This window comes from Syngnathus typhle, unplaced genomic scaffold (assembly GCF_033458585.1).
Source record: "Syngnathus typhle isolate RoL2023-S1 ecotype Sweden unplaced genomic scaffold, RoL_Styp_1.0 HiC_scaffold_36, whole genome shotgun sequence".
NCBI classification, from domain to species: Eukaryota; Metazoa; Chordata; class Actinopteri; order Syngnathiformes; family Syngnathidae; genus Syngnathus; species Syngnathus typhle.
This window is the reverse complement of record NW_026871942.1, coordinates 264,676-275,542: the sequence shown is the minus strand read 5'-3', so window position 1 is coordinate 275,542 and position 10,867 is coordinate 264,676. Positions and strand designations below refer to the sequence as shown.

At 48.1% G+C, this 10,867-nt stretch overlaps 1 protein-coding gene across 1 annotated transcript; it reads right to left on the bottom strand.

Annotated features, from left to right (window-relative positions):
• Window positions 1–3,059: 3,059 nt before the first annotated feature.
• Window positions 3,060–10,173, bottom strand: LOC133147247 (uncharacterized). The gene is made up of 2 exons (XM_061271240.1): window positions 6,379–10,173; window positions 3,060–4,098 (listed from the first exon to the last, which is right to left on the bottom strand). The coding sequence occupies exons 1-2, from the start codon at window positions 6,842–6,844 to the stop codon at window positions 3,908–3,910; spliced, it is 657 nt and encodes a 218-aa protein (XP_061127224.1). The 5' UTR covers window positions 6,845–10,173; the 3' UTR covers window positions 3,060–3,907.
• Window positions 10,174–10,867: the final 694 nt, after the last annotated feature.

Genomic DNA, 10,867 nt, shown 5'->3' with positions numbered 1-10,867 from the left:
ATGCCAACCTAACCAGAGTGACGGGAGCGGCACAATTCAGAAAAAGTGCTCAGCTCGCCGAGAAAATGCGATTTAAGCAATAAAATTAAAAATGCTTATAAAACATAAACCAAACGTTGGAGGTGGTCATTTCTTCATGCGCAGTGAATAACTCGGCACTCTAAAGCACCCGAGAGCGTTTTTTTCGATGCCAACCTAACCAGAGTGACGGGAGTGGCACAATTCAGAAAAAGTGCTCAGCTCGCCGAGAAAATGCGATTTAAGCAATAAAATTAAAAATGCTTATAAAACATAAACCAAACGTTGGAGGTGGTCATTTCTTAATGCGCAGTAATAAACTCGGCACTCTAAAGCACCCGAGAGCGTTTTTTTCGATGCCAACCTAACCAGAGTGACGGGAGCGGCACAATTCAGAAAAAGCGCTCAGCTCGCCGAGAAAATGCGATTTAAGCAATAAAATTAAAAATGCTTATAAAACATAAACCAAACGTTGGAGGTGGTCATTTCTTCATGCGCAGTGATAAACTCGGCACTCTAAAGCACCCGAGAGCGTTTTTTTCGATGCCAACCTAACCAGAGTGACGGGAGCGGCACAATTCAGAAAAAGTGCTCAGCTCGCCGAGAAAATGCGATTTAAGCAATAAAATTAAAAATGCTTATTAAACATAAACCAAACGTTGGAGGTGGTCATTTCTTCATGCGCAGTGAATAACTCGGCACTCTAAAGCACCCGATAGCGTTTTTTTTCGATGCCAACCTAACCAGAGTTACGGGAGCGGCACAATTCAGAAAAAGTGCTCAGCTCGCCGAGAAAATGCGATTTAAGCAATAAAATTAAAAATGCTTATAAAACATAAACCAAACGTTGGAGGTGGTCATTTCTTAATGCGCAGTAATAAACTCGGCACTCTAAAGCACCCGAGAGCGTTTTTTTCGATGCCAACCTAACCAGAGTGACGGGAGCGGCACAATTCAGAAAAAGTGCTCAGCTCGCCGAGAAAATGCGATTTAAGCAATAAAATTAAAAATGCTTATAAAACATAAACCAAACGTTGGAGGTGGTCATTTCTTAATGCGCAGTAATAAACTCGGCACTCTAAAGCACCCGAGAGCGTTTTTTTCGATGCCAACCTAACCAGAGTGACGGGAGCGGCACAATTCAGAAAAAGCGCTCAGCTCGCCGAGAAAATGCGATTTAAGCAATAAAATCAAAAATGCTTATAAAACATAAACCAAACGTTGGAGGTGGCCATTTCTTCGTGCGCAGTGAATAACTCGGCACTCTAAAGCACCCGAGAGCGTTTTTTTCGATGCCAACCTAACCAGAGTGGGGGGAGCGGCACAATTCAGAAAAAGTGCTCAGCTCGCCGAGAAAATGCGAATTAAGCAATAAAATTAAAAATGCTTATAAAACATAAACCAAACGTTGGAGGTGGCCATTTCTTAATGCGCAGTAATAAACTCGGCACTCTAAAGCACCCGAGAGCGTTTTTTTCGATGCCAACCTAACCAGAGTGACGGGAGCGGCACAATTCAGAAAAAGTGCTCAGCTCGCCGAGAAAATGCGATTTAAGCAATAAAATTAAAAATGCTTATAAAACATAAACCAAACGTTGGAAGTGGTAATTTCTTCATGCGCAGTGATAAACTCGGCACTCTAAAGCACCCGAGAGCGTTTTTTTCGATGCCAACCTAACCAGAGTTACGGGAGCGGCACAATTCAGAAAAAGCGCTCAGCTCGCCGAGAAAATGCGATTTAAGCAATAAAATTAAAAATGCTTATAAAACATAAACCAAACGTCGGAGGTGGTCATTTCTTCATGCGCAGTGATAAAGTCGGCACTCTAAAGCACCCGAGAGCGTTTTTTTCGATGCCAACCTAACCAGAGTGACGGGAGCGGCACAATTCAGAAAAAGTGCTCAGCTCGCCGAGAAAATGCGATTTAAGCAATAAAATTAAAAATGCTTATTAAACATAAACCAAACGTTGGAGGTGGTCATTTCTTCATGCGCAGTGATAAACTCGGCACTCTAAAGCACCCGAGAGCGTTTTTTTCGATGCCAACCTAACCAGAGTGACGGGAGTGGCACAATTCAGAAAAAGTGCTCAGCTCGCCGAGAAAATGCGATTTAAGCAATAAAACTAAAAATGCTTATAAAACATAAACCAAACGTTGGAAGTGCTCATTTCTTCATGCGCAGTGATAAACTCGGCACTCTAAAGCACCCGAGAGCGTTTTTTTCGATGCCAACCTAACCAGAGTTACGGGAGCGGCACAATTCAGAAAAAGCGCTCAGCTCGCCGAGAAAATGCGATTTAAGCAATAAATTTAAAAATGCTTATAAAACATAAACCAAACGTTGGAGGTGGTCATTTCTTCATGCGCAGTGATAAACTCGGCACTCTAAAGCACCCGAGAGCGTTTTTTTCGATGCCAACCTAACCAGAGTGACGGGAGCGGCACAATTCAGAAAAAGCGCTCAGCTCGCCGAGAAAATGCGATTTAAGCAATAAAATTAAAAATGCTTATAAAACATAAACCAAACGTTGGAGGTGGTCATTTCTTCATGCGCAGTGATAAACTCGGCACTCTAAAGCACCCGAGAGCGTTTTTTTCGATGCCAACCTAACCAGAGTGACGGGAGCGGCACAATTCAGAAAAAGTGCTCAGCTCGCCGAGAAAATGCGATTTAAGCAATACAATTAAAAATGCTTGTGGTGAATGGTCTTTGTTGTTTCGCTGGTCTCCAAAAAACACTCAGTGGACAATGGCTGTCCCGGCCAAGCACTCCAGTGACACACGGCTGATTGGGAAAAGATTTTATTCAACCGATGTCAAAGTGATGTCTCTCCAAAAGTTTGAGTGGCCCCAAAAGCAAAGATGGTTCAGCTCTCGACGGCACAGATGTTCGCCCCAAAAAAGCTCCCCCCTCTCACAGACAAGCCTATCTTATACCTGCCCGAACCGTTGATGTCATGACTTGGGGTGCAGCTGCTGTTCGTATTTTAGTCTACTCGTTGCTCCCAAATGTCCGAAGAAGGACATGTAGAAGACGCTTTCCCCTGCATAACAACAGCTGCTCCCTTCTATATTCTAAGTTGCTATACCTTGCAGAAACTGAGGCATCTCTGGCCAGCCAAAATAGCTTATGGTCTCCTCACTGCAGCTAAGTCACCATTTAAGGTGACATACGGCGACGCCTAGAATCTAAAATTTACCTCATTCCCCCCTCCGGGACGTTATAAATGTCCCGAAAACGTCCGAAAAAGAAAGATGACATCGGTAAACATCCAAAAATCTTCACCCAACCAAATTTTACAGTCACGTCTACAATACGGCCTAGAAATTCGCAGCCTAAATCACGCTCAAGACATGCTACGTAAGGTTACATTGTCTAGGAAAGCTCAAACTCTTTAAGTATCCAACTGCTCCCTGACAGCAACCTGGGGCCTCACAGGAACCACAAATAAGGAAAATCGAAATCCACCTCCTCCAAATGACGATAACCACCCCCCTTAGGTAATACCGTAACACCATCGATAATTTGGGAAGTAATGAATTTGGCGTGGTCCGTTAGAAACCCCAAAAAGCTGTCGGCCCTCCCTCGAGAGAAAAAACCTGCCTGTCTAATGACAAGGAAAAAGAGGGAGGCCCTTTCTAACAACCCCAGTGATTCCCTCCACCTGGCGTCAGCCAGGTAACAAGGAGTCCTGGCACACATCACAAAACAGTATGAGCTCACAGAACAGTAAGAAAAAGAAATGACACGTTCAACGACTGCCAAACGGTCAAGTCGCATCGTCACCTAATCAACATGCCATGATTTAACAAAATGCGGTATAAAAAACGGAATATAAAAAAAAACGAGGTATACAACAAAGAGGTATCAAAACATGCTTATCGACTCAAAACCCCAAACTGTAGCCCCCCTTCTCATGTGTGAGTGCGTGCTGAGGCAGAGTCCAGTCCACCGAATCTTCCCATGGTGGGTCGTGCCAGGTACCCCTGCCCAGGGCCTGCTGTCCATACAAAGTCCTTATGTCCAGTTCACTGTCCATAGAGTCCCTTGCACGGCCCCGGTCCACATCCAGGGGTTCTGCAACGAATGAGAACTTCTGCCAGTATCGAGTGATGGCAATGGCACGAAACACAAAGCACACATGCAACTTTGACATAACGAAGGTGTCAAAGTCTGTCTAGGGCCGGGCAACACTGTACGGTGGACCACGTCACACTGGAATCATGCAACACAGCACACAAAGAGACAATTGAAAATCGGAATACCAAGACATTGGTGCTGTGTTCTTGTTCCCTACACCTGGTTTTCCGCTCTCATCACTGTCCTATCCCCGGTTCTTTATTTATTTTTAGTGTTTTCTATCGCTACTCTCAGTCCTCCCTACCTTTGTACTCACGTCGCCAATCTGCTAAATTTAATCCGAGTACCTATCATTTATTAGCATCCCATCCGCGCATTTCAGATCTGCATCGCGGTCGAACGGGAGTAACGGCATCTGGGTCTGGTCCCTCGGCATTACCACACCTATCCACCGTAAAATCATGGCCTTCGCGCAAGTCATTATCACAGTGCAAAAACAAAACATTACACACAGCGATATCCCGAGTGCCCCCAGCACCTGCGCCACTATCGTTCCCACAGGTCCCAGTCTATCCTGAATCCAGCTCGTCGCTGACCAACCAGCGCCCTCGGACGGCCCAAAAGAATCCCGAATGACTCTAAGCGCGTCGATGATACTGGTGATGTTGTCAGTGTTATCTGGGATCAAAGTGTAGCAAGCGTCGTCTGTCAAATTTAGGGCTACGCACAACCCCCCTTGCCTTGCCAAGATATAATCCAAAGCCATGTCGTGTTTAAGCAGAGTCAGCCGATGGCTCTTTTGGGTAAGCGACAACTGTCTGAAGCCCTTGATCGTTTCATTCGCGAACCCCTGAAGGGTATACGTGATGTTATCAATGTGATCTGCCAAAAATGTGACCCCATACCAGGGAAAAATCCCAAGGCCCCATTTTTCTCCCAAGCTAATTCTCCAATGATACGCGTCGGTGGTATGAAACGCCGCCATCTCCCTCTTAGCCCTACTAGGGACCTCCCTAAAAGCCTTCTCCTCAGGCTTGTGGCCCTTTCTAATCGCCAATACCTCGAACGGAAGCTTCAGGGTGGCAGAATAGCAGCAACCCATCCATCCATACGGCAAAAACAAATAAGTTCTAGTTCCACAAACCCACCAGATGTCTCTAAGATTCCCTACAGTCGTGTTCCCAGGCACCGTGCGATTCGCCACCATCACAGTAATCGCCTGATAGGAGTCTGGTAGAGCAAAGGTCACCGGATGGACGGCTCCCCTCTGCCCCCATGCTTCTCCTGGGAATTGCATGGAGTAATAGTCGCAGTCTGCCACCCCCATAGGCACCCCCGGCCCTCCATGTGTCACATTAGAGCAAAAACAGGTGGGCACCTTTACAGATGGCACATCTATGGATTCTGGCACAGCGACTTGGATGTCCTCATGCACTGCGAGCAAATCCAAGTAGGGAAGTTCGCTTATCCAGGCGCACTCCCCTGTGGGCTTGAAAATCTTCCTGACCTGCGCGTCGGTTTCAGGTGCCTTCCACGACTGTTCGTAAACCAACCAAAGCAATAATCTAAGCTGGCAATTGTCGGATACCGGCACCGGTATGGTCTGGAACACGGCCTTAAGCGTACTTGGTGATTTCACTCTTACTAAACACGGCCCACTCACCGCCTTAGACGATTTAATCGAATGCACCATCAGTTGATACCACATGTTCCTTCCTGCCCATTCATCAACCCCAGGTAATGCCGAGGCATCGAACCCATAAGCCTTCCATGCAGCCTCCCGCCTTGCCATGGCATGCAAATGGGCTTGCACCTCTGCCGGGGACCAGTTTGATTCTGCCAGTGCTTCGTTGACATTTTCCGGAACGTCAGGCGTCGGCTCTACAGCCTCTATCTCCGACATGAGCGTCCCTGAAGCGGCAGACTGTGTTTCAAAGCTGTCACCAATTGTCGTCACGGGTAAGGCGACATTATTCATGGTGACTGCTTCTTCATCTTTGACACATTCCGCGCCGGGGCTGTATGGATGCTGTTTCGCAATTTCTTTTTTCTCCATCAACGTCACGAAATTAATGCTGTCCACCGTCTTATGACCGCCCGTGCGGTCTGCTTTTCTCGCCCCCCGTTTGAGACAGGTACACGTATAGTACCCAAAATCATCTATGCCAATTTTTGTCAGAAGTAGAGCACAATCTCCTAGCACCTCAAACCGCCTATATGTATTTAATAACAGTACATTGTCCGTATGTGTTCGCCCGGCCAGGGCAAGTATGTTACCGGTGTTGTCTTCCCATTCGGCGGTGCGTCTGCACAGGGACCCTTCTTCCTTTCTGCAATTGCATGGCAGTATTGCAGCCCCCCCCAACACTCCCTCAACATTGCTCAATGTACCGCTCCGGCCGGACTCTGTGGCGGACTGGGCGTCCGCCGCTGGGTCCTGCTGGGTGGCGTTGTTCTCTGGGGGCACTACCTCTGGCGGTAGTTGGCTCAGTGTTGTTGTGCTGAGGGTCGTCATCTGCGCCTGGGGAGGGTGCGTCGTCACGATTGATATCGTTGAACTGTTGGTTTCCTCTGTCGTCGGCTGTGCTGCCCGCGATGTCCTCAGGGACAGGTTCAGCAGACACATTATCCACCACAGCTTGATCATGCCCATCTTTGTCCCGATTCGGGCCCTCTGGCGATTCTTGTTCTGGCAGTGGTTCTGCAGTTTCGCAGTCGCGCCTCCCTCTTTGGGGATCTTCATCTTTGGGCACCTTGACGCAGTGTGTCAAATGGTACCAAGTTGGTGACCCTTGTACTTGCACCGCAGTTCCGGTACAGCGGACAACTTCGAATGGCCCTTGCCGCCTTTCGTTGAACCACTTGCGCCGGAACACTTTCACATACACCTTGTCTCCTGGCTGAACAGTGTCTTTAGTATTTGCCTCGAGTCTCTCTTGTGCCTCCTCTTGTTTCTGCCTGTCAACAACATAGGTGGAAATATTCCTATGTATCGTGGTTAAGTGTTTGACATAGGCTTTCATTTCGTCCTCCAAAATTGACAGGCTTGGGCCTTTCCCACTGGTTCGCAAACATGGTGAAGGCATGCGTCTACCGGTTGCCAATTCGTGTGGGGTCAAATGCAAATCGCGTAGTTGACTCGACCTGCAGACCATCAGTGCCAGTGGTAAGGCAGCTATCCAATTCAAGCCTGTATGTTGACAAATTTTGGAAATTCTATTTTTTAAAACGCCGTTCATTTTTTCACAAATGCCTTGGCTTTGTGGATGATATACTGCGCCAAGCCGCTGTTTAATTCCCAATTTTTGAAATATGATTTTGACCGTTTTATCCACAAACTCTCTCCCGTTATCTGAAGAAATCCTATCCGGCAGACCCCATCTGCTGATGACTTCACGGCACAGAAACTTGGCCACAGACTGAGCATCTTTTCGTTTAGTTGGACAGGCCTCCGGCCATCTTGAGAATCGGTCTACGACCACCAACATGTATCTTTTCCCTTCAACAGGTTGTATCATGTCGACGAAATCTATCACTAGTTCTCTCATGGGGCCATTAGGAGTCGGGATGTAACCCGTGGGGGTGGCTACCCCTCTCCTCACATTGTTTTTCAAACAAATTACACATCTTCCAATGACCTGGTCGATTTGTTCGAGTAGATATGGCGCCCAAAACCCATATTCTGCGGTTATTTTTCGCTTCACCTCCCCCCTTGACACATGGGCTAACCCATGTGCCTCCTGGATTAACAGTCCCAACAAATCTGGCGGCGCCACTATCAGACCCTCGTGATTTCTCCAAACGCCGGTAGAGTCCTGACTCGCCCCCCTCTGCGCCCAAAGATGTTTGTCCATCGGATTAACTGCCGTTTGCATCAACAGCACATCCCTGAGCGTGACCCTGTCCTCGAGGTCAACCTCATGCGTTACTAACAAAACTCTTCCCTTCTGGCTTCCCTTCGTGACAGCCCTGGCTGCCTCGTCTGCCATCTTGTTTCCCTGCGTGACCCTGGACGCATCGGACTTGTGGGCCGCACACTTCGCGATGGCTATTTCACTGGGCTTCATCATAGCCATCAGCAGTCTCATTATCTGCGCATGATGCTGGATGGGGGAACCGTCAGTTTTCTTGAAGCCCCGATTCCTCCACACAGCACCAAACAGGTGGCACACACTATGCGCGTATGCGGAATCTGTATAGATCGTCACTCTTTTCCCTTCCGCGAGCAAGCACGCTTCCGTTAACCCCACCAGTTCAGCAAGCTGGGCCGAGGCTGGTTGTGGTACCACTTCGGCTTTGATTGTCACAAACTCAGGACCTTGCGCTTGTACCACTGCATAGCCAGCGCACAAATTTTCCCCGACTCGATAACAAGAACCGTCCGTCCAGAGTTCGAGATCCGCCTCGCCCAAGGGGATGGCTTGCAAATCAGACCGTAATCTCGAGTATTTTTCTGACTCATGTAAGCAATCGTGAGGGTCTCCGTCCTCTGAAGTTGGCAAAAATTCAGCTGGGTTTACAGTAGTACACCTTGCTAGAGTGACATCCTCTTGCTCGAAAAGTCTGTAATAGTCCCGGAGCCGGGGCTCTGTCAAGGTGTACTTGCCATGGTTTAACAGAGTCCGAAGACTATGGTGAGTCAGAATGGTCACAGGATAGCCCATGGTTATGGCAGAGGCTTTGTCGTACATCAAATAGACTCCCACCATAGCTCTATAGCAAGGCGGCAGTCCCATCTCCACCTCGGAATAGGATGTTGAATAATAGGCCACAGGTTGGGGTCCAGACCCAGTGCCTGTAGGCTGACAAAGAATCGCACATGCAAACTTTCCCCCTGCTGAGATTGACGTGAATAACACGAAATTTTTGGAATAGTCTGGTAAAGCCAATGCCGGGGCCTCTTGCAACCTTGCCTTGGTTGTTCCAAACGCCACAAGGCCATCCTGTGTCCAATCCAGTGTTGCGTGGAGGTCATTATTGCCTGTGTCTTTGATCATAGCCCTTAGCGGCCCTACCAATTTGGCGTATTCTTCGACCCAGGAGGCCGAATAGCCCGCTATTCCCAGAAATGTTAACATTTGCCTGACGGTTCTGGGTTTCGGAGCCGTCCGTATCGCCTCCAAATGGCCATCTGAGATACGTCTCTGTCCATATGATATTTTCTGACCCAAATAGTCAACTTGTTTTTTACAGTATTGCAATTTCTTTTGGGACACTTTATGACCATTTTCTGCCAAAATTTGCAACAGTCTGATTGAGTCTTTGTGACACGTTTCAACATCTACGGCACAGACAATAATATCGTCCACATATTGAATAACAGTGCTCTGCACCTGTCGTTCCAGCCCTTCGAGGTCATCTTTTAACACTTTGTTAAACACATGAGGGCTATGTTTATAGCCCATAGGAAGTCTCTGATATTGATAAAACTGCCCCTTGAATGTAAACCCGAACAGTCCTTGTGATTCACAGCTGAGTGGGACACTGAAAAAGGCTCCACAAAGGTCCACCACTGAGAAGCACTCAGCATCCGGCGGTATCTGTGCCAGCAGGGTGTGCGGATCCGGCACATCGGCTACATTGTCAATTACCACCTCGTTCACTGCTCGAAGATCGTGTACCAGCCGATGGGTGTTGTCAGGTTTTTTCAAGGGCAATATTGGCGTATTACTAAGAGGGGTCTGCGTTATTCTTAACACATTTGCCACGAGCAGCCCTTCAATCTGTGTCTCGATCCCTTGAACTGCTTCCTCTTTCAGTGGATACTGTGTTTTCCACGGCGGCCTACAGCCTGGCCGAAGATCCACTTTTACCGGTTGCGCTGATTTTACAAGTCCAATATCTGTACTATGGCGCGACCACAGGTAGTCAGGGACCTGCCGTAACATGTCCTCTTTGAGTTGATCAGTCGCCATACTGAGGATGGAGTCGTGCGACAGCCGCACCGTTTGTGGTTGTCCGTGTCCGTGCGCTGAGATCATGATCTTCATATACTGCTTATCAGCGCTCACCCACAGCGCAACGTTTCCTTCCAGCGGGGAAAACTTGAGCCTCTCCGCCTCCACCATCATCTCCCCCACATGTTGCTGCTCACAGTCTTCTGTCACCAACAAGGTCACATGTGGGATGCTATTTTTGACCTTGAATTCCTTGTTGATGTATATGTCTCTCTGTATCTTCATGGCCACTCCCTGTGGTCCCAGGACGATACAAGTCCCATTCAATTGCACTCCATGGGGTTGCCGACGTAACCACTCTTCTGCCTGGGCCTGCGTTAGGTCTTTGTGATATTGTAATGTACAGTGAAACGGGTACTCGGGGGTCCTTGCTCCTGGTTTATTGGAGTGGATAAACTTTTCCCATTTCTTGTATGGTTCCAACAGGTCGTCGCTGATCTTACCTACCCAAAATACAGTGGGCGTTGACTTCCTGGACTCTGACAGCATCATCACCTGATGGCACGCTTGGTGTGGGATTTCAATCTCACATCCATCGGGGGAACACTTTATGGTGCAGTTTAATCCACACAAAGCATCTCTGCCAAGGAGGGCAACAGGTGTACGGTCTGACACCAGGACTGGTATTCTTATCGTGTGGTCTTGCCAGCAGAGCTTTACTGGTCTTGTGGAAGGGATCAGCTGTTTAATACCCTCGAACCCTATTGTCCGCACGAAATGACCGGACATGGGGAGATGTGTAGCGTCTTCGGGCCGGATACAAGTGAAAGCTGCTCCGCTGTCAACCATAGCTGTTAATGGTTGATCAT